The 25,250-nt window shown below is 38.5% G+C and overlaps 1 protein-coding gene across 1 annotated transcript in view; it reads left to right on the forward strand.

Annotated features, from left to right (window-relative positions):
• Window positions 1–25,250, forward strand: part of LOC126344762 (double-stranded RNA-binding protein Staufen homolog 2-like) — a 222,343-nt gene that overhangs the window by 78,600 nt on the left and 118,493 nt on the right. The window contains exon 7 of the mRNA XM_050002045.1: window positions 5,300–5,377. Within this exon, the coding sequence (XP_049858002.1) occupies window positions 5,300–5,377 (78 nt within the window). The remainder of the gene's footprint in view (window positions 1–5,299; window positions 5,378–25,250) is intronic.

The raw sequence follows: 25,250 nt of genomic DNA on the forward strand, positions 1-25,250 counted from the left end.
GATCTTTAAAAATATTAGTGCTCACTTAATGTCTTGTACAGTGTATTGTACCATTTAAGGATGATATTTTGCAATACCGTCCAGTTCCTGTTGAGACTTCATGATTTGCAGAGATGCAGATAATTCGTACAGTGACACCACATGAATGTGAATACACCAGGAAAGAAAGTGAAAGGAATAATCTCTTGAAGTGCATTCTAGGAAGTAGATTTGTTACATATTTAATACTTTTTTTAGTAATGAGCTTTAAAAACATCTGACAAAAGTATGTAAATGTAGGAAAATAACACTGCAACAGTTTGTTTTTTTGTAAGCTTGAGAAGTATTATCCATTACGGAGTCGAGGTAGCAGTTGTCGTTATACTGGTTATCACTGTTAGCATTCAGCTGCGATTCTTATACGTATATTTTAACAACGAGTTTCAAGACACAGTGCTCTCATCATCAGGTTGTAAAGTCTATGTCATGAAATTAAACGGACTAAAAAGACAAAATACCATCACAAATAGTTGGGAAGTCCATAGAGTAAAACAGAATTAAAAGTATATTGGACTGTGGGTCCTCATCTTACATTGAAGTTGTTGACACAAGTCGATGGCCGTCCCATAGCTACCAAATATGCTGTCGCACTGCGCCAGCTCGGGAGCTGTTGTGGACTGATGTGCCAAGGTGTTGTGGCGTGGTTACAGCCGTGTGCTTGACGGTAACGCTATGCTATTGGGCGCCTGTTTTCCTTATTGCATTGGTCTGCCATCATTAGCCTCTCACAACTCCGTCAGTGACATGCTACAAGTTTAAAGTCGCATACCTTCCCTAAAATAATTATAAAAACCCGCTAAAAAATCTCATTTCTTTAAAATTATCTTGTGCATTTAGAATATTGCTTTGTTGCTTTTCATGGATAACTATCTCGAATTCCTCTAGTAAATCAAGTTTCCTCCCTTTCTCCAACTCTTATAACCGCCATCTGGTTTCTGTACTAATTGTAAATAGCCTTTTGCTCCTTGTACTTTACTTCTGCCACCTTTAGAATTTGAAAGAGAGTATTCCAGTCAACATTGTCAAAAGCTTTCTCTAAGTCTACAAATGCTAGAAACATAGTTTTGCCTTTCCTTAATCTATCTTCTAAGATAAGTCGTAAGGTCAACATTGCCTCACGTGTTCCAATATTTCTACGGAATCCAAACTGATCTTTTCCGAGGTCAGCTCCTACCAGTTTTTCCATTCGTCTGTAAAGAATTAGCGTTAGTATTTTGCAGCTGTGACTTATTAAACTGATAGTTCAGTAATTTTCACATCTGTCAACACCTGCTTTCTTTGAGATTGGAATTATTATATTCTTCTTGAAGTCTGAGGGTATTTCGCCTGTTTCATACATCTTGCTCACCAGATGGTAGAGTTTTCTAAGGGCTGGCTCTCCCAAGGCGGTCAGTAGTTCTAATGGAATGTTGTCTACTCCCGTGGCCTTGTTTCGACTCAGGTCTTTCAGTGCTCTGTCAAACTCTTCACGCAATATCATATCACCCATTTCATCTTCATCTATATCCTCTTCCATTTCCATAATATTGTCCTCAAGTGCATCGCCCTTGTATAGATCCTCCATATACTCCTTCCACCTTTCTGCTTTCCCTTCTTTGCTTAGAACTGGGTTTCCATCTGAGCTCTTGATATTCATACAAGTGATTCTCTTTTCTCCAAAGGTCTTTCTGATTTTCCTGTAGGCAGTATCTTTCTCACCCCTAGTGAGATAAGCATCTTACATCCTTACATTTGTCCTCTAGCCAACCCTGCTTAGCCATTTAGCACTTCCTGTCGATCTCTCATTTTTGAGACATTTGTATTCCTTTTTGCCTGCTCATTTACTGCATTTTTATATTTTCTCCTTTCATCAATTAAATTCAATATTTCTTCTGTTACCCAAGGATTCCAACTAGCCCTCATATTTTTATCTTCTTGATCCTCTGCTGCCTTCACTATTTCATCCCTCAAAGCTACCCATTCCTCTTCTACTGTATTTCTTTCCCTCATTCCTGTCAATTGTTCCCTTATGCTCTCCCTGAAACTCTGTACAACCTCTGGTTTAGTCAGTTTATCCAGGTCCCATCTCCTTAAATTCCCACCTTCTTGTAATTTCTTCATTTTTAATCTACAGTTCATGACCAATAGGTTGTGGTCAGAGTCCACATCTGCCCCTGGAAATGTCTTACAACTTAAAACCTGGTTCCTAAATCTCTGTCTTTCCATTACATAATCTGTCTGAAACCTTCTACTATCTCCAGGCCTCTTCCATGTATACAACCTTCTTTCATGATTCTTGAACCAAGTGTTAGCTATGACTAAGTTATGCTCTGTGCAAAATTCTACCAGGCGGCTTCCTCTTTCATTTCTTACTCCCAATCCATATTCACCTACTATGTTTCCTTCTCTTGCTTTTCCTACTGTCAAATTTTCAGTCACCCCTGACTATTAAATTTTCGTCTCCCTTCACTATCTGAATAATTTATGTTATCTCATCATACATTTCATCAGTCTCTTCATGATCTGCAGAGCTGATTGACTTATGAACTTGTACTACTGGGCCAGGTGTGGGCTTTGTGTGTCTCTTGACCGCAATAATGCATTCACTGTGCTGATTGTAGTAGCTTACGCACACTCCTATTTTTTTTATCCGTTATTAAACCTACTCCTGCATTACCCCTATTTAATTTTGTATTTACAACCCTGTATTCACCTGACCAGAAGTCTCGTTCTTCCTGTCACTGAACTTCACTGATTCCTACTATATCTAACTTTAACCGATCCAGTCTTCCACGCTCCGATCTGTAGAAAGTCAGTTTTCTTTCTCCTGATAACGACGTCCTCCTGAGTAGTCCGCGCTCGGAGATCCAAATGGGGCTATTTTACCTCCAGAATATTTTACCCAAGAGGACGCCATCATCATTTAACCATACATTGAAGTTGCATGTCCTCGGTAAAAATTACGGCTGTAGTTTTCCCTTGCTTTCAGCTGTTCACAGTACCAGCACAGCAAGACCGTTTTGGTTAGTGTTACTAGACCAGATCAGTCATTCATCCAGACTGTTGTCCCTGCATCTACTGAAAAGGCTGCTGCTCCTTCTCAGGAACCACACGTTTGTCTGGCCTCTCAACAGACACCCCTCTGTTGTGGTTGCACCTACGGTGTAGCTATCTGTATTGCTGAGGCACGCAAGCCTCCTCACCAACGGCGAGGTCGATGGTCCATGGTTCGTGGGTGGGGGGGGGGAGTGCGTCATAAGACAATAAAATTCTGATTCTGCATAGTTGTGTGTGTGTGTGTGTGTGTGTGTGTGTGTGTGTGTGTGTGTGTTTGTATTCATACTTTTTTGTGCCTTCCAGTGACTTAACACATTTGAATGTTATTTATTTGTGAGGATTATTGTTAAAGAGAAACCTCTACTAACGTGTTGGAATTTGACAGCAGCAGGATTGGGAACTATTAACACTGCATTTCAGCATTCTGTGATGTTGCTACTTGTGTTGATGGGTTCAAGAGGATCGTGCTCAGTGCCATGTAGGATTTCAATGGTCCCAAGGGACTAGCACCTGAGAGGAAATACTTCTAGTTCAGTGAGCCAAGCAGGATCACACAGCCATGTCAGTTACATTGAGTCAGGAAGTGAGAGTGTTTACAGCAAAATAAGTATGCACACACACAGTGTGATGATGTCTGGAGTACTATGATGCCTATTGTTACGTGGAAGCAGAGAGAGATGTACCAGCAATGGTGTGGCAAACAACTCCAGATACAGGAATGGCACCACTCCATGTCTCCAGACAAATCCTGGTTTTACGTACAGCATCGCAGTGGATGCATGTGTGGAGGCTACGTAGAGAACAAATGTTGTCACATTTCGTTCCTCGTAAGGATCAGCTGCCTGATAGAAGAAGAGGTTGCCATTGGGTATGCAACATGATCATCTGTAGTATGCAGAGCCAGTAATTTGGACAGCAGCCATTACATTTCTGATGTCTAGCTGATGCTATCTTCAGTGTCCCTGTGACATTATTTTTCAATAAGATAGCACAAGACTGCATGTTTCCTGTGCTGTCCATAATTATCTTGATACCTAGAGTGTTAATTGGATAGAGAGAAAAATCTTCTCACTAAGTGGTGGCAGGAGAACACACGTATGAAGTTATTTACAAGCTTTCAGAACCAGTGGCTCCTTCTGCTGGTAGTGCGTTTGAAGGGGAAGGAAGAGCGGTGGAGAAAAAGAGACTGGTGAATTTTAGGAAATAGAGAGATTCCAGAAAAGTCACCCAGAAACCAGGATCAGAGGAGATATACCGAATGGTAAGTTGAAGGGGAAGAAGGAGGGATAAAGGAAAAGGACTGGTGAGATTTTGGAAATGGGGAGAGTTCAGAAGTCGTCCAGAAACCCCGGTTAGGGGAGACTTATCAGACGGTAAATCTGCACTGACACAGGGTTCTGGGTGGCTTTTCCAAACTCTCCCCATTTCGTAAACCTCACCAGTCCCTTTCCTCCTCCTCTTCCACCTCCTCCTCTCTTCCTTCCCCTTGAACCCCTTTGCTAGAAGAAGGGGCCACTGGCTCCAGAAGCTTGCAATACATTTATATATGTTTTCTCCTGTCTCCACTTGGTGAGCAGATTATTTTCTTTGATATATTGACACATAGAGTGTTAGTTACTGTGGGCACTACATTCTGCAGATCTCTTACCCATTGAAATCATCTGGGCTTTGATTGCTACCAGTCTCCAGATGCTATGATTGAGGAACTCTGGGATACAAGTAAAGCAGCATTTAACGACATCCAAGCTTAGTTCATCTCGATGTCCAGCTATGTTACAAGGATGGTTTCTGCGAAAGGTGGGAGCTCTGCTTACCACATTTCGCATGTATCCCCAAATCAGCCACAAAGTTAATCCTATATTTTCCTGCTGTTCTGTGTTCTGATTATAAGCAAATTTTCATTATTTGCTGTCTTTCCTGGTGTTGCAATTTTAGTGGCTAGCAATGTACATGTGTCTGTTTCCTTATGGAAATCAGTTACTGGCAAGTGAGATAATTAAATATTGTGTTTCACTGTTTACAGGTCGGAATTTGTTTCAGTTTTGACAGGTCGCTATTTGTGAGTTTTTCTTATTATTATACAAATAGCATTCTTTTCAGAATTCCTTAAAAAAATCATGGACATGTGTCTTGGGATTGTTTTCATGTGCAGCTGTTATATATTCAATTCTTTAAATAATTTGGTTGAAACATGTTAATGATTTTCTGCTATTGGTTATGGTAGGTCCGAGGCTACCCCTTTGATCAAAACAGGCGTGGAATTGGACCCCGCCCACCACCCTACCCTGGATGTGAGCCACAGGTACTGTAAATCAAAATTCAATGTAATGTACATTTTGTATCAAAGGTATTTATTTTTCACTAAGTCAAAGAAATTTGTTGCCAAAAATTTTGTCTTAACTGTGTATGTTTGTGCTCAAATATTAGGTTAGCTTAAATGGTGTTGGAAGTTGCATCTCCTCCTTATACATAGTGTCAATTCTATGTTACAGAATACCAACGATCAAAAATATTTCTCCTGTTAAATACTATATTTAATCGACTATAAGACAAGGTTTTTGCAAATTCATGATTCAGAAATTGTCTGTTGTAGGCTGTAAATTTTCAGCCTACAGTGGATAATTTTTTCTTTTATGAAATGTGCCAAGATCTACCTACAAACAATAGTATCGAAATACAGGGTCATCTTACATTTTGATATTATAAACTATTGCTGCTTGAAGCCTTGACAGCTGAGTTCACATACAAGCTTAATTTGAAGAATTTGTAAGGGTGGCAAAAGGATCAGTGATAGCAGCTTGGCTTAACTCTAGGATGAATGTGGGGAAGAGAGTGGTGGGTGGGCAGCAAATTTCAGCATGCCGCCAACAATGGGAATGTATATTGTATACCTTTGCTTTTTATGAATATCTACAGTGTTTTAACTGCAGTTTTTTTTTAATCCATTTGTAGTTAGGTTGGAATTGACATTAAAATTGGACAAATAGTACACATTTCTACAGGAGACAAATTAATACTAACAAAATTGAAGTTCATATAGAACATGTTAAAAGCAATATGATAAAATGGAACATGAGCATCAGCAATAATACTAAAGCTGCTACTGCTCTACAGCACTACTGGTTCTTAAGGTTGGCTACAGTATTAATCCTGAGTAGTATGATCACTGCGAATTCAGCTGCAGGGACCAAGAGAACAATGTGTTTTTGTTATTCATGTTGTACTTATATTATCAATGCTGTAAGAACAGATAATTCTAGCAACCGATAATGAGTGTAAATTACAGCCTAAGCTCTACTACAAGTATGTAGTTCACAGTTGGTTCAAGGAGGCAACATGGCACTATTTTTGAGTTAATTATGGATGATTTGTAAAGTAGAGGCCACAAACCATTTATGCAGTAGGAAGAAAATTTGGTCTCACAGAAGTGCATGCTCATAGGTGGCATTATTTAAACAATAAATTAAGGAACATTATTTTTATGTGTGAAACTGTCAGTGGAATGAAACAGGGAAGGTTTCACAAACTGAGGTGGCATGTTGTTCAGTACATGCAAGAGAAACACATTGAAGGCTTCTCAATTATTCGAGAAATTATCCAAATGAAGGCACACAAGATAAAAGGAATTTTCAAATTGCATGCATCAAGAATTCAAAGTATGTACTGGCTGGTGAGTAAGGATAATGAAAAAGGGGGGGGGGGGGGGGGCAGTTTACAACACTACAATGCAGGATAATGATAGCTCAGTGACTTCCTGTGACATTTAACGAAAAGTGTCATTCCAGTAACTTCCTTACACATGATCTTTTAAAGTTTAAAAAAATCAGACTCCCTTGTTTGTCATATCTCCTCAACTGTATGTCATACGGTAATATAATTTTGCTTGTACATTCATTATGTGGATACTGTCTGCAAAATATGTTTTGAATAGTATTACTACTAAAGAAGTAATAAATTAGGACATCATGTGAAAATGTAGCAAGTGATAACTTTTTTACCTTTCATTATTTTGTGGGAAGTGTCAGCAAGAAAAAAGTTTTTAAAAAGTTTCAAACTGTATTATATTAAGCTCGTTGGAAGTTGCTAAATGGTCTCATTCTCAAATAATGGGTGAATAGAGCTTGGGTAATTGGTGTGCAGTGCATTACACTGCCTCTAAGACGTATAAACAGGTTGTAACGTTAATATTTATTATATTAAAATTTTTAAATTCAATCAGTAATTACATGGAATACTGAAAATCAAATGTTTGTCACCTCTAGAAGCTATTGGATAGGTAACTACCAACTGGGACTGAGTGACAGTAGATGTTTAGTACTGATGATAATAAATCTAAGAAAACAGGGCAACATGGGCAACATAGATCGAACAGTGGTTTATTTTGATATGTCATCAAATGTTGTTATCAATGTGAATGGCGTTAAAAGTGGTTCCATAAGCAGTAATGGCAGTGAAACGGCCTGAAGGACAGTAATGCTGGGGGCACTAACATGTGGAAGGAAACCACCCTCTTGATTTACCATAGGAAAACAATACAGAAGGACCAACTACGTGCAGGGCTCTCAGTAGATGCTAAGAAAATGGATAGATGACAAATGACCTAAGCACTGCATAGTCAGAGTATGGATGGCTCAGAAGATGAAATACTACGGGATGAGGATCAGAGCAGAAGAAATTGCAGTGGGCTTAGATATGAAGAAGATGTACTGATGATGATGATGATGATGGTGGAGGTTAAAAATAGTAATACCACTGACAACCGGGTTCGGTAATAAGCAAAAACGGGAAATGAATGTCAAAATGAATGTAAACCGTATATCTTTGTTTATTTTATTTTGTCTTGTATTATTAAAATGTTGACAAATCAGTAAGTGACATAAGTTTAGAATAGGTATAATATTTCCTTTAGGCAGATATTTTGTATCAGTATAACAGATTGTAACTTTGCTTGGTCAGAATATGTTAAAAATAAAAATTTCTCAAGGAGTCTCTTACGGAGAGGAGTGTCCTCATATATTATGTCATCATTCATTGATGAAGAAGGTGTGGGTATGCTGTGTTGTTTGCTCGATAGTATATTGCTTTTCCATTGTAGTCTAACAGCTGTTCAAATGAATCATATTCAGATTGCCTACTCTGTATGTCTCTACTACTATCTTCTCGTATAAGCACAAACCAACTTACAATATTTACAAAGATGTAAAGATGTGTAGTTTGAGCCCCAGTCAGCCCATGTTCTTTGTCATTTCTCACGTATCTCCCCCCTGGCAATGTTGGTTAGATTGAAATGTGCTGAGTTGTACTGTGGTTCAGAATTCACGTTAAATTACAGGTCCTTCTATAACTGGCTGTATAAATCAGATTAGAGAGCAGAGGAGGGGAGGGAAACCCATCTCCAGTACTATCATGCCTAATAAACATTGCAGTAACAGCTCACTACAATAAAATTTGTGATTGAAAGATATTTATAAAAAACCTGTTCGTGTAATGTATTCTGTTAATGATCATTTGAATTAAAAGATGTGAAAGTGATAGTTTAGTGATTTTTTTTAAAATGGATGTTTCAGAATTCCCAGTGAACCATGTTGAGTCATGCCTTATCAAACAGGATCAGTCCATACCATTGTTTCAAAGGTATTATGTTAACACTTCCATACCAGGAGTGGTAATGTTTAATGGGTGCTACCAAATGTATGATCTGATCATCATCGTTGTCATCATCACCACCATCTTTGGCACCATTTCCTTCACTTTTAAGCCTACTGCTGTTTCTTCTTTTTAATACTCATATCATAGTTTTTCATCTTTCAAGCCTTCCACAGCAGTGGCTGTGCAGTGCTTTTTGAGTCTTTTCGTAATTGGTGAAGTAGAGGTTCTGCCCCAGGCAGTAAGGATCCACTGGCACAACAAGGATATTGCCGGTTTCTTTAACTTCACCCTGTGGAATGATGGAATGGTCTCTTTGAAGAAGCTACTCACTGTAAAGCTGTTGCAAGTGATCCTTTAAAGGTCTATTAACAACAATATTTATCTCTTGCTGTGGTGAAGCAAAATTGCTGCCAGGTGTGTGGTGTTCTTTGCTATCAAGATTCTTAGGTTCCTGGTTAGGTTTCCCCTGAAAATCCAGCATCAACATTTTCCTTCTGTTGTACAGAGAGTCTTGTATTCTATGTGAAATAGCCTTCGACCAAACTCACCTATCATCAAGGTCAATTGTCATCTATTTCTTTTCTTAGCCTCTAAAGAGAAGTCTTGCAGGCAGTTTGTCTTTTGATATTATATACAATTTGATCTGATATATCACTACATGCTAAATAAAATAAGGTACACTGACAGCTAAGCATACATTATTTGATTTTCTACCCGGTTATGTATCACAATTAGCACAAAAGAATAAGTTATTACTATATGGAATAACATATTAGTATAGTATTGTGCTTGTTGCGAACAGTAAATACAATGGTATGAAAATAGTTAGTGTTTGAGGAAGCCAAACAGAAATTTGAAAAGGGAATTAATGTTCAGAGAGAACTGAGAAAACCTACAACATTTGTATTTCTCTCTGAGACAGCAAAGAATGCGGAAAATCCATTCAATGGCATGGAAAGTGTCTTAAAGAAAGAAAAGAAAATACTTGTAGCGTTTGCTATGTGGTTTAGGGTTGTTGCCGCAGTCAACTGTCAAGTCTGTGCCAACCAATAATACTTGTGTATTTTGTGATATATTGACATTCGTGCACAGTGACAAGTGAATCACGGTTGTTGGGCAGCTTCCACTCCAGCTGTCAGGGGCACTGCATTTTCTAATAATTTTTTGTGTCTCTGTATATTGTTTATTACTTGCTGTTAATTTTTATTTGTTTTATATGAGCTATATTTCATGTTCTGTTCTTGATTATGTTACTCCGAGTTACTGAGTTAAAGTAGTAATTGCTTGCTGACTTCCTCTTGAGTATTTGTTCATTCAAGAATGATTTACTTCAGAATTTACATTCTAATTAATACACTACAGACAATAATAATTGCTTCACTCCTGTTCATCTTGTTCGCTAAATACAGTTGCCGCAATAAAGTAATTTGCTCCAGTAAATCTCCAGTGTCAATGTGTTAGTGTTTTGTGAAGGTTGGATAACCCAAGTTGAGCTATACCCCACAAGTGGTGATCCGGTGTAATCTGAGCTGAGGAGGGTGAACAACCACCATAGGATTTAAATATTACACAAGATGACTGATGTGCCAGCACTGTCCAGACTAGCAGTCCGTTAGTCTCTGTTCTGGCCGAACAATCCAATCCTATAGTTCAAGCAAGAAGATTTGCTATGCAAAAATTGTGGCCAACTCAACACTATTTGACCATCACTACACTGCAGAAATACAAGATGTGATTAGTGCACTATCTCAAGAGAAAAGTCCTAAATTGACATTAATCTGGGGAATCGCATCTTCCCAGGTTAGTGCAGTGACAGTGCCAGGCAGCAACAGCCGTGTGTGTAGAGTTTGTCTCATGGATGGCAAATGTTGAGGTGTTATACTCACAGTCCATGCACTGCTGTCACAAGGAGATGTATGGAATGGTAGACGAGGTTATTGTCATAAGACCAGACATCCAGTGGTACGTCATTGAGCACAGAATAGTATATCGCCATTCCAGAAGAACAATGACATAACTGTCAGTATGAATAGTTTACAGGAGAGGCAGAAAATGAAACGACATTTTTTTTAAAACTCCATAAAACAACAGTAAAATTATCTATGGAATTGAAAATTGGCCTAATTGTGACACTAAGTGTTCTCTACAAAATACAAAAATTATTTGCTTCAAGTAGCAACCCACTCACACCCTCACAACCCTTTAAGTAAATGTGTCATTGTTCTTCCGACATCGTTATTGAAATTAACAAATACGACTAAAGAAGGTGTATGGGGAAAAAAAGAAATATATATCATAATTTTTTGTGCACTCCTACAGTTTCATTATTTTATCATCATTTTTATTGTTTGTATCTTATAACTGACATAAAATAATATATTAAGTAGAATAAATGACACAAAAGCAACAAATTACATTTATGTGGAAAGAGAATCATAGAAGGCCTTGCAATATTTAGGAATGATGTTGCTGTCATCCAAATTGTTTAAGTCTTCAATTTTATTTCCTGAGTGGGTCATTTTTATATTATAAGCAGGTTTCATATCCAAATTACTCCCATCTGCATTCCCTGTTAAACGCCTCTTTCTCCCTTTGAACTTAACTTGTCCCCACTCGGACTGTTTGTAGCTGATCGTATACTGAAACACATCACTTCCCTTTTCACATGGGAATAACTTAATTTCGGACACTTTGAAAATTCTCCCACCAACGTCCTTGGCCATGTAAGGAGCCATCTTATCATGCAAAGCTTTAATCTCAATTAAATCTGAAAAACCAATTTCTGTAAGATATAGCAGATTTCCCTTCTTTTTTGTGTTTCAGATGACTGATATTTATTGATCGGAACATAAATTGTCCCTGACTTCTTAGCACTCTTAACTGCTCTCTCGATGTTGCTGGGACCTGTGTCTCCCTCGTTCTGGATGTGACCACAAATCAAATACTTGTCCGTAATGGACTGAATATCCAGCCTTTGTACTGCATACAAATACGTTGCAATAATGTATCTGAAATAGAAGAGAATGAACATTTTAATCAATGTGATTTTTACAATAGAAACACTTTGTTACATGATTTCTGCAAATCACAGTCTGAGTTTATGGTACTTACGTGTCTTCCCACCCCCCCCCCCCCCCACCCAAAAAAAAAAAAAAGAAGGTGGCCTGCAACAAGCAACAAAAAGAACAGACTTCAAGAGTAATGATAGATAGTGAAAAAAATGTTTGTTTGGACACTTACTGTGAAATTGTAACAGTTGAGTGTCGGCTTGTAGAAAAAGGCAGATGTTTGTCCCATTGGTACTGGTAAGACAGCTTGTAAATCATAAATACTTAGATGTATCTTCTTATTTTGAGCTAACTCCTTATCGGAGTTTTTTCTATGCAACTCAATTCTTTTTCTTCCTGGAGTTCTTGACATCCTTCTTGTGCCGTTGCCTTGTCTTCATCTGTACTGTTTCTGTATGCATCATGTTGGTCGCACTGATCCTTCTTTGAAACAAAAAATCCAATGTTAAATTCAGTATTGAATGCCCGTAGGCGTTGTAATTCACAGATGGCAGGTTAACGAAAGGTCGCTCTCAAGAGTAATTTCTGTGCATTTCTGTGATATATAAGCCCCCATCGATGAATACTCTTGTTGGGTAAGTTATTACATAGTGACTCTCAATATGGGGAATTGAGTTTATGTGATTCCTGACTGACTCCAAGATTTCTGGATCAGTCTTACGGTGTCTATGTTGTCCACTTCTGTCCACAGGTGCCATCCCAGTCACAGTCATTTTCGCTTTGGTAACAGTAGGGATATGCCTTTTGGTTATTCCCAAAGAGTTTATCAGAAATGTCTTGTACACACGAATCTTCTGCTCATCTTTCACCAAGTAGAAAACTCAATTTGACTTTCTACGTCCTTGGGCAGTAGTATGATATTTGATAATGAGCGTTTCAATGCATGTATTTAGAAAATCCCGTTGACTTTGTAACGGTTCCAGTGCCCAGTAATCCGCGAACAGCTGTTTATCAGTATACAGAGCACCCATTTTTCGAGCCTTGACAATTTTATCCATACGTGATGTATAACTTTTCCCACTGTTTCTCAACGTTTTGGCTTGTACTCTGCCTGAGTTGCCAACTTTTTTTTTAATGGGAGTTGTTTCCTTATGGACGACTGAGTTTTCATTTGAATTAGACGATTCATTGCTGCTTGGTGGGTGATAGTTGTCACTTGAGCCAGAGGACAATCTGAACTGCTATCGGAAGTGCTGCTTGGCAAAGGGGATGTTACTGGCATCTTTTTCAAATCTTATTTTGTCACGCTTGCCGTTTCAGCCACACACACATTTGAAGTTTCTGGCAATTGGATTACCTTGGATTTAAGTTTTGATAATGAAGCCTTTGGCTCCACCTTGCTCATTTGCTTGTATGTTATTTCACCGTGTGGGCTTGATAGTTGTTGCTATATACTGCTCACCCGAGCTTATGGTTCACTATCATGGAACAGTTTACTTCCCTTGTTCCTTTGTTATTCTCCGCTAGCCTGCGAAGAGCAAGTCGCATAATTTTCTTTGCTCGGCCGCTCAATTTTACCCCTATAAAATGGAAATTAAATTTACCTAAATGTATTAAAAAGCCATTTTGTTCACATCAACAATGATACGAAGAACAGTTATGACAAAAAAGTTATTTAAAAGTTGAGGAAACAATGATTCTATGAACGGTTATGACACAGAAGTTATTCAAACATTGGGAAAACAATGACACAATGTACACTTACATTTTTATTGCACCACAGATTTTAGTTGAAATGATTCTCAGTCAGCAGTATTCATAACTTATGTCCTTATTTCCCTGGATACGTTACTACACTCACCAAACTGAAACACACAACTGACAATTATGACAATGTTCTTCCCAACCCAAGTCACAACAATCGATATTTCCACAAAAACGCAACTACCCTCTCGTGGCACTGTATATAACCACAGTTCCGACGATCTCTCAGAGCATGCGCTACCTTTTTCTGAGATGACTGGTGCAATAACCTCGATTTGGTGAATTTTGCAGTTGTGTCATTGTTCTTCTCTGCCAAGATAATTCCTGGCTCATGTACACACGTGTCACACAACACATTGCATCATATTGAAACTATAAATGGTCCTATGGCAGCTTGTAGATCCAGGTACTTTGCACCTGATTGTTTGGCCATTGATAAAGGAGAATTTAATGTGATGCTTAAAGGGCATGGCCGTCTGCACTGCAGCTCATCCTGAAGAAAGGAGCAGCCTTATGTCCCTGCAATGATCATTGTGCACTGAACTCCAGAACTGTACCTAATTGATATCCTGTGTCTTTGTTGAATGACTATAATTACGTACTGCATGGCACAACAATATTAATTGTTTAGGAATACACCAAAGCATACATGTAGATATTGGTGGCAGAAAAAGATATTCCCAAAACAACAATAACCATACTTCTGATGTTTGGATTATGAGGTGCTGCCCAAACCTGACAAAGGTTTATTAGTTCTGTTCTGTGAGGACTGTCATTTTGAATTGGCTCTTTAAATGGCATATTTGTATATTCAGCCACCAGGGAGCAACACCACCAGCATTTTCAAGAGATATTTAAACGTACGGAGCAGTCTGGTGTGATATTAAATTCAGCCAAGTGCATATTTGGGCAACCGTGGTAACATTTCTAGGCCACCAAATATCATCTGCAGGCTCTATGCTGCTAACTGAGAATGTCGAAGTAATTCTACAGATATTATGACCAACCACAATTGAGGAGTTATGCCTGTTTCTAGGAATGTTAAATTTTTACTGCCGACTTACACCCCATGCAGCAGGAGTACAAGAACCATTGAATGCAGTGCTTACTGGCCCAAAGGTTCAGAGTTAGATTCCGGTGCAGTAGAATGTAGCAATCTGGTCCTCTTTCAAGGCTACAAAACAGAGTGTGGCATATGCACACTCGTCGCGCCCTAATTTGGGTGCACCTTTGGTATTAGTGATAGACGTGGGTCAAACTGCTGTTGGCCTGTTTGAGCAGTTGTGAGCAGGCTCATGCGCATGCGCAGTTGAGTCGCACATGTTTAGTATCTTCTCCCACTTCTGGCTACAGAAGTGTGGCTGTTTGCTGCATAAGCAGTAGTAGCAAGATGCTACCCGTAAAAATGTCACTGGTGCGCGGAAGCTGCCAGATTCTCTGGGGGCAAACCAGGGTATCAGCCCTGGGCGGAAAATTCAGTAGAGGGGGGGGGGGGGGGGGGGGGGCGGCGGCGGCATATTCACATTCTTGATGGGCAAAAAGCCTTGTTTCACAAAGCACCTAGTATCCAGTGCACATTGGTCTATTGATTATTCGTAGATTTTGAAATGCATATCTGTTGGTTTTGAAAATATTCTAAGTTTATTTCTGAATGAAGCATAAGTTGAATTTTGAATGTATGCATAGTGTATGTTGTGTCCTTGCCAGGGGAATCTCCGTTGCATCTCGAAATAAACTTTCCTGCAGACAGAAGGGGACGGGGCTATACGGCTGAGCGGAGTAAAGTCGAATGCGTGAATTCCAATCACTGTTTGCTTATGTAGTTGATTGGCTTTGTGAATGATTGTTGTTGTTATAATTACCAGTGAAATCCATAGATTCAGACAACTAGAGTGGAAATAAATGACTAACAGGAATAACAGGTAAAGAAGATAATACGTAATCTTCTCGGTGTATCAATGAAAATGAAATTTTGGTAGAAAAGTTTTGGCCAGACAGCTACACTAGTAATGGAAATTTGTACAGACTCCGGCAGCAGCCACCCAAGTTATATTCTGCAAATTGCATGGAAAATGCATTGTATGGACACTTGAAAAACGTAAATGTCGTGTGATTAGCGCCGCCCTTGAAAATCGTTCGTACAGTGCAAGTCTTTCGATTTGATGCCACTTTGGCGATATGTGCATCAATGGGGATGAAATGGTGATGATTAGGACAACACAGTACCCAGTCCCTGAGCAGAGAAAATCTCCGACCCAGCCGGGAATCGAACCCAGGCTCTTAGGATTGACATTCTGTCATGCTGACCACTCAGCAACTGGGGGCGGACTATGAACACTTAATAATGCCTAACCGGAGAATAAATGCAGGATAACTAAGCATGTTGATTGTGGCAGGGTTAGTGAAGTTAACCGGAGAATAAGTTTTGACACTGGAGGGAATAGTTACAGAATTAGTGAGGACAAGATTGTTTGTTAGAATGAGGAAGAAGAAGAAACAGGGACATCAGACAAATTATAGAAGAATATGATAATTCCAAATTTGTATTTAAATTGTGGACTACCACTTTTCGATCTCATGCTTGAGAAGCTGGACCGTATGAATCAAGTGTGAACATTTATGAACATAAAGCTTTTTGAATGTAGTAGGCCTAATGGGCTTTTGATATTGCTACTTCGTGAATTATATTCTGTCGTGTTAAAAGAAGTGACCGTTTGTGCCAAAACAGTTTCGTATATTTGGTGTGTGTTACAATTGCTGCCATATTAGACAGGCCTATTTCGTTTTATCTAGCAGACTTTGCCAAAGTACACATAATCAGATCAAGAAACCATACTAGTTTTGGGTGATGTTTGTATTAACAGCTTTTTCAGTATTAGACAATGACATGTCGTTTTTTCATGTAGAAAATTGTTCGATTAAGTTTGATGAGGTAATAGAGAGGAAAAAATTCTAGGACTTAAGGATTGAAGAAATGTGTACTGTCTTGCTTGTCACTTGTCTTTATTAGTTTCATGTATCCTATATTTAATTTTATGTTGCACAAGAAAAGCAAGTTAGTAACTAATAGGTAATAAAGAGTGCAAATTTTCTGAAGAGTTCTTGTTCTCCGGGACTGGCAGTACACACATGGTCTGTTTGAACAAGAACTATACCGGGAGAAACTGAAGAATACAATCCAATATTAATTGCAATCCGACTGGGAGCAGGAGAGGCACCACAGGACGTTTTAATTTCCACTGTCCTGAATATAGTTTGATGGCATCCATTACAAAATATTATATGTTCGAATACCACTGAGCGAAATACAATGACATGCGATAGAAGAATGCTGTGTGAAGAGGCGTGCCACTGCACTTTGACACACTTAAGGCCAAATAACATGTGTCTTACAGTTCCATGAACATACATTTTATACCAATTGTACCAGTATGAAATGAGCGTTAAGATACAAATGTGTCGATAGGGAACATTTGTTGTGAACGAGCCTTAATTTTGGTTGGTATGACATCTGTCAAAGATGTTTAGTATACATCAAGTCATGGCCGGCCAGAGTGGCCGAACGGTTTTAGGCGCTACAGTCTGAAACCGTGCAACTGCTACGGTCGCAGGTTCGAATCCTGCCTCGGGCATGGATGTGTGTGATATCCTTAGGTTAGTTAGGTTTAAGTAGTTCTAAGTTCTGGGGGACTGATGACCTCAGAAGTTAAGTCCCGTAATGCTCAGTCATTTTTTGAACATCAAGTCATGGAACAAACAACATTATATGTTTTCATTGTGTTAACAATATCAAATTTTGTACCAGAAAGTGATGTTTTGCGGAAAGCATTAATTTTTTGTTTTCATTTGAAAAAAAAAAAAAAAAGTGCTGCAGAGTTGCATCGAATGCTTGTCGAGGCATATAGTGATCATGCTCTATCAGAAGCAACATACAAAAGATGGTTTCAACGATTCAGAAATAATGATTTTGATGTAAGATATGAAGAACGTGGAAGACTACCAAAAAAAGTTCGAAGTTGCCGAATTGCAAGCAATATTGGATGAAGATGATACTTTGAGTCAGAAGCAAATGGCAGCAATGCTAAATGTTGCACAACAAACAATTTCTGATCGTTTGAAAGCTATGAGAAAATTTCCGATCGTTTGAAAGCTATGAGAATGATCCAAAAGTGTGGAAAATGGGTGCGACATGAATTGAATGAAAGACAGAAGGAAAACCGAAAAACCATTTGTCAAATTTTGCTTCAAAAACGTGAAAGAAAATCAATTTTGCATCGAATTGTTACTGGTGATGAAAAATGGATTTATTTTAAGACTCCTAAAAGGGAAAAATCATGGGTTAATCCAGGACAACCATCAACATCGACTGCAAAACCAGATCGATTCGGCAAGAAGAAATGCTCTGTGTTTGGTGGGATCAGAAAGGTGTGGTGTATCATGAGCTTCTACAATCTGGTGAAACTGTGAATACTAATCGCTACAGACAACAAATGATCAATTTGAACTATGCATTGATCAGGAGGAAAAAAAAAACAACAGAATGGGCCAGAAGACATGGAAAAGTAATTTTTTTATACGGCAATGAACCTGCACCCAAAGCAAAACTGGTTCAGGATACAATCAAAACACTTGGCTGGCAGGTGCTGCCCCATCCGCCGTATTCACCAGACTTGGCCCCTTCCGACTACTATTTGTTTTCATCAGTGGACATGCATTGGCTGAGAAACACTTCAGTTCCTACAAAGAAGTCAAAACATTGGGTGTCTGATTGGTTTGCTTGGTGTGGTGTCCACAAATTGCCAGAAAGGTGTTCAAAATATATAGAAAGCAAAGGTCAGTACTTTGAATAAGAAGTGAATGTATTTTTGAAAAGTAGATTTTTTTTCTTTAATTTTTGTCGTCCTACTTCAAACGCCCGAGGGAGAGAGGAGTGGGGGGGAGGGGGGGGGGGGGGACACCACAATGTAGTATTGCCATGGTTCGGAAATATCATTGATCTGGTGCTGATGCACAAAGCAGTTTGTGTTGTAGTTGGGAGGTGGATAGTCTCCACTTGGCACGTCTTTACGTTTAGTGATTTCACTGTTTCCTCTTCGTTTATTGCTCTCACGTCAAATGAAAACAAAACGGATTTCTTTGGCCGTTATCTATCAAGTTAATTAAAATACATTCACATAATTACAGAAGGCTAAAATATGTTATGAGTTTCAGATTTTGTTTTATTTTCATGTTTCTGACAGTCAAGCATTAATTGCCTTGCAGAACAATGAAGTTATTTTTGTCAGTTTGCTAAAGAAATTTGGCTTTCATTAATCTTTTCCACTGATGCAGTCAATTTATTTGAAAGAAAGTGTTTAATTCTACACTATTGGCTAGTTTCAACTGTTCGCTGCATTTCAAAAGTGCATCTTTTCATCTTGTAGCATGTATGACATTATGCCATAATAAAGAACTAAACATGATGTAATACATTACTGGTACTCCAAGAAAATTTACATCCAAATCTGGACATACGAAAGTGCACTGTAAGCGAATGATGCATTTTAGTATGGTTTAGGAAATTCTGATGCTCTTGGAGTATCCTCTGATGTCTTGTTCCTTTTATGGCATAATGTAAGATCTTTCAGTGTTTTACACATACGAACATACAGGCTTCCTAATCATCTGGCAATTGCTGAAATGAACCTTTTTCTATCACGTCATGGGAAAATATTGTGAATGGTTGATTGAAAAGCGTTACCTTTAAAGTAAATTTCTTTTTATGGAAGCTGAACTATGTGCGAGCCCAGAAGATCAGACATTTATGTCATTATTAAAAATTGTACTGGCACATTTGTGTAATGTATCATAAAGTGTGATGCGCAAAAAAGATCAATAGTATGTGTGAAAGTTTATCTTCTCTTGCAGCTTATTAATCTTCGAGACCAATATTATATGTGAAAGCTTTGATTTTGTTGTAGCAACACTATGTATATGTATATTAACTTTTACAATTTGTGTATACGCGCTATTTAACAGTGGTACTGCTGTTGGCTGATTACATCACGCGTCCTATACTCTGAATATCCGCTGTCATCATCTGGCGAGATCACATGACATGAGCTATGGCTGGCTTACAAATGCATATTGCAATCTTGATTTCAAAGCTTCAGAAGGTAACATGCGGTTTTTGGTGGAATTTAAATTTATACTTTTGTAATATGAAAATATGCAGTGTGTGGAATTCAACTTTATACTTTCTTAATATGAACATATGCAGCGTACATCTTGCTGCTCACCAAAGATGTTTCCAAAACTTTTTTTTTACTAGTTTTGTTTTCTAAAGAGCTGGAAAATTCTATGCCAATGTATAAAACCGGATTGATAAGTTTTTCTGTTCCAAGGAAAAGAATACATTCACTTAACACGGAAAAAGTGTATTTTCACAGGGGAGAAAATGTATTTTTAACTGGGAAATCTGGGGAAAATTCGGGATTTTTTTTTTTTTTCTCTCTCTCTCTCTCTCTCTCTCTCTCTCTCTCTCTCTCTCTCTCTCTCTCTCTCTCTCTTGCCCGCGTATACACTCTGCATTAGCAACAATGAAAAGCCAAAAGCTTCTAGTTTTGTTTGGCCCACCACAGCTGTCACGGTTGGCAATTAGATCTGCGATAACCAAGAATTCTGCTTACGTGCAATGCTTTCACTTGCGTGCCTAGTTCTGTCTATTGGCTGCAGACTTCCCCCACTGTCTGAGTGGGAAGAGGGGAGCTGCGGACACATCACATTTATATGGCATTGCAATTGTGCAAGGAAGACTGAATGTCTCGCATGTAGTGCGATCTCATATTTTATAACAACATAGAACACAAGAAAAAAATTTCCAGTTTTACCTAATTATTTTTTGCCCACTGAAGACATAATACATCAGTTGCAAGCTATAAGCATATGGACAGACACAAATGGTTCCACAGATTTTTATTACTTGGGTTGCCACATAATCGTGACTTAATTAGTTTCGTAATTAAAAAAAAGGCATTGATACACATAAGTTGATGTGAAACATTGTATCATGTTCACAACCTCTTTATGAAAATGTGAAACCTCTTCCTGAGGAAAGCAACTTTGAATTCTGGACAGTTTTGTTGTAAAAGACTTTGTCTTTTAAATGGGAGTGCATTGCAGGTGGGGCAGGGCAGTCAAATGGAAAACAGCTCCCCCTTCCCCCCTCTCTCATTCTCTCCCCCACTCCCTCCCGCCCTCCCCCCTCCCCCCTCATCCGTCTCTCCCTCTCCTCCTCCCTAGAAGTTATCCCTTCCACAATGCAATTTTCTTTTGAAACGCATCCCCATCAAATCAGAAATAAGTTGGCTCTCACTTTGCAGTGTGTTCCTGTAGCTAGTGTGCAGCTTGCAGCTAAGTCCAGTTGAAGTGAGAAGTCTGCAATCCATTCTGGATTTTCTAATTTTTGTTTCTGCCCTGCTTTTCCTTCAGAAACTCAACGATAGTGGGTCTTAAATTGAAAAACCATTCCAGGTATGGTCCCTGACTTAACCAACATTCTTTGCAGGAATGTATAATGTATCCATAGTCTTTGTTCAGTTCCATCAAAAACTGTTTCAGCTGATGATGTAATAATGTGTATAATTTCAGAATATTTACTTTTTGTACCACCAATTTCATCATGTGCTCTTCGCCAGCTAGTTTAGCACAAAGTTCCTCTTGATGTACAGAATAGTGAATCCTATTTAAATTGTCCATTAATCATTGTAATTTTTTATCTTTCATTGTCAGCTACAGCATCAGATTCTTTCTGCATTGTGTTGTAATGTCATTCCATAATGAACTTGCAGTATCCTTCTATTATGTGACTGCATAATAAATAATGATAGTTCTCATCCTCCCCTTGTGTGATTCTCATTCATTTCTAAAGGTTTGGACAATAGATCATAAGACTGCCTCTTGTTGTGCAAACAACCACTGGACCAATTAACTTCTTTTATACTACAAATACATAGCAAAGGAAGAACATTGCTGACACTACAATTACGCGCAATTGAAAAAAGCCATGTCAACTGCGAAATGGCACACCCAATGCGAGAAGGAACAGTGGCATACTGCACTACTAAATGAAATTTCTGACTGTACCGAATAGTTCTGAGAAGGATCAAGACAACCTGTGCTTTGGATCGCACATTTGAAGCACATCGTGCATGCATAAAGTTTTGCATGCCTTGACCAACCCCGGATTAGATAGTTAACACTAGAACAATGAAAGTGGTCAGAAGACAGCTTTAATCTTTTATTTCCACATTTATGAATTCAGTTTTTAACAGCCTTCCATGAAACTTTGTGACTTTGTCTCATTTGCTCTACTTTTGGCAAGAGTATATTGCTCTGTACTTAACTTCTAGGGTTTCATGGAGATTTCATGAGTATGCGAGATGTGATCAAAAAGTAAAAGTTTTTTTTTTTTTTTTTTTTTTTTTTTTTTTAAATCATCCAACTTTTGAAACATTTTTTAATCTTGTTGGTACACATGTTGCTGATGTATGTTTGCATTTTCAACTCTTTTGAATATTTAGTTTATTGCTGACAGTCGAAAAGATTATTCGTGTTTGTGACTACTTGGCTAATTTTTAAGTACATAAAAGATGGATCAAAGAATTTGCATTAAATTTTGCTTGTAAAATGAAATAATGTGCTACACTGCATTTGAAGTGTTGACTGTAGCTTTTGCAAAATCTGCTAGTCGTAAGACAAGAGTTAACAAATGGTATAAACATCTTTCAAAGAGAACAAAGGAGATCGAGACGACAACCACCCATTGTCTTAACGATTCAAAATACTGAACACAATGTGGAAGAAATAAAGAAAATGGGTCTGGAAAAATCAATGAATATGGTGATGATGTAGGTGTGTCTGCATATCCTCCTCCTGATGTTTTGACCATGGAACATGGAGCAGCAAAGCTTTTTTTTCCCAAAACTGTAGAATTTAGACCAAAAAAATCATCACACAGACATCGCTCAGGATTTGCTGAATGAAGTAGACAACGATCTAGAACTTCTGACGAAGTACATAAAAATGGCTCTAAGCACTATTGGACTTAACATTTGAGGTCATCAGTTCCCAAGACTTAGAACTACCTAAACCTAACTAACCTAAGAACATCACAACCATCCGTGCCCGAGGCAGGATTCAAACTTGCGACTGTAGCAGCAGTGCGGTTCCGGACTGAAGCGCCTAGAACCACTTGGCCACTGCGGCCGACGAAGTTCATAATAGGTGATGAAACATGGTTATATGTGTATGACTTGGAAACCAAGGCTCAATCGTCCCCATGGAAACTGCCTGCAGAGACAAAATTGACACGTAATACCACGTGTGAAGGCTTTTGTCATTGTTTCCTTCGATTACAACAGGATAATGTGTCGTGAGTTCCTACCTTATGGTCATACGGTCAAAAGGAATAATACATGGACGTTGTGCGCCATTTATGTGGAGCAATCTGAAGAAAACTACCAGAATTATGGCAAAACTGCTTGTGGAAATTGCGTCGTGATAATGCAGCTGCTCACACAATGCTTGTTTATGATTTTTTTGGGAAAAACAAAATCGTTATGTTGCCTCAGTGACCGTATTTACAGGACATGCCCCCTGCAGCTTGTTTTATAATAGAGGTTGAAGGAAACCATGAAAGGATGTTGTTTTGCCACCATTAGTGAGGTAGAAATATAATCAGTAAAGGAACTGAACACCCAAAAAAAAAGTGAGTTCAAGAAGTGCTTTCAAGTTTAGGAAAAGTGCTGGATGAAGTGTGAAGGGGACAGAGTTGATTTTGATAAGTAAATAAAGGAACTTTAAGAAAAAACAGTAGCTCCCATTAGTTTTTGATCACACTTCGCATATACCCAGAAGAACGAGGGGGTTTGGTTGACCCATGGCATAACACTTTTTTAGAATATTACTGTTCTCATAATTACAAAGGTACTTGAATTGCTCTTTGCTGTGATCAACATCTGCTTCCTTGCTTAATGACATACAAATTATTAGGAGGCTTTCTGCACCAGACACTGTAATGTAACTTTTCAATCATATTTTGTGTATTGCTGTTGTTATTCATTTGATTGGTTACTATTTTTTTATGTCTGTAGCATGTGTTTCCAATTGTCACTTCAGGGGGGTCATACTAATGAACAGATTTTGTGTCTTCTGGGGAACTCAAATATTGAGTTAGTTATTAGTTGAGATGATGATTTTCTGCCAGAGACAGCTGATGATGTGGATAGCAAGACTGAGAGGATTAACATCAGTAGAAGTTTCTCCATCTAATTTCTGTGCACCACAGTATCAGAACTCAATTGATGCAACAATGAAGAGGGAGCTAGAGATGCAATGGAATTAGAACTCAATTGATGCTACAATGAAGAGGGAAGCTTGAGACGTAGTGGAATCAGGACTCAATTGATGCAATAATGAAGAGGGAAGCTAGAGATACAATGGAGTGGAAGGTCACCAACATGTCATCGCTTGCTTTGAATATCTTAAAGTAGAAAGAAAGGCCTGTTGCACGAACCTGCCACTGAATGGACACCTCTGTCATCACTGCCCACTGATTTCTTTTTGATGGTGAGTTGATGCTATGTATCTTAAAAAACACACTGACTCGAGTTCTCAGAATGAAATAAAAACAAACTTGGCCTTTATTGTTGGAGGAATTGAGGGGCAATGAGTGATATGTTTGCCAAAGGCGCATGTTGTGCTACAAGCATTTTCTTGTGACCTTTGGTTACGTTCTTGGTGGGAGAGGAGTGGAGGGGGGGGGGGGGGGGGTGAGGAAGGCAAATTTATCATAGATAAAATGACAAGATACATATTCGATAAACTTGTGAAATTCCTCCATCAACAAGAACGGAGCTATTTGTGGGTGATCTTGTTCCACGTTTCACAATTAAGAACCATCTTTCAGAACGAATGTGTGAAACTCAAGATGAATTTCCATCGAAGTACATTTCTGATTCCTTCTCATACCTTAGTAAAGAGGAGGTGTGATTAACCCGACCATCGCCATGGCCACAAAGAGTGCTTTTGGGGTGTCTGTGTGGTTGTGTGTGTGAATGTTGTAATGATTCGTGTAGAATGTTACTTAACTTCTTCTGTCTGGTCCATTGATGAATGAATGGGAAATTTTCATGTTTCACCAAGTTTATTCACATTCATTGACATCCGAACTGCACACTCGTCATGTCAACAAAACACGGACAGTCTTCACTGATCTGACTTTCAAAAGTAACTTTAAAACTGACTGACAAAACAACAACTCAACAACTAACTCGCAGCCTTGCTGCATCACTTTATTTAGAATTTCAACAATAACTTCCAAAATAAAGCATTATTAATTTTGTGCAATTTTGATGTTACAATTAAAATTTACAAAATGTAAGGAAACTGCTGTTACAGCCGAATAAGGTATAAAATACAATATTCAATGACACTCTTTTATAGTAATGTCTTTAGTGTTCCATAAGAAAATCATTAATAAGTCACAGCTGCAAAATACTAACGCGAATTCTTTACAGACGAATGGAAAAACTAGTAGAAGCCGACCTCGGGGAAGATCAGTTTGTAATCCGTAGAAATGTTGGAACACGTGAGGCAATACTGTCTCTACGACTTACCTTAGAAGCTAGAATAAGGAAGGGCAAACCTACGTTTCTATCATTTGTAGTCTTAGAGAAAGCTTTTGACAATGTTGACTGGAATACTCTCTTTCAA

Source organism: Schistocerca gregaria, chromosome 1, assembly GCF_023897955.1.
Source record: "Schistocerca gregaria isolate iqSchGreg1 chromosome 1, iqSchGreg1.2, whole genome shotgun sequence".
Lineage (NCBI taxonomy): Eukaryota > Metazoa > Arthropoda > Insecta > Orthoptera > Acrididae > Schistocerca > Schistocerca gregaria.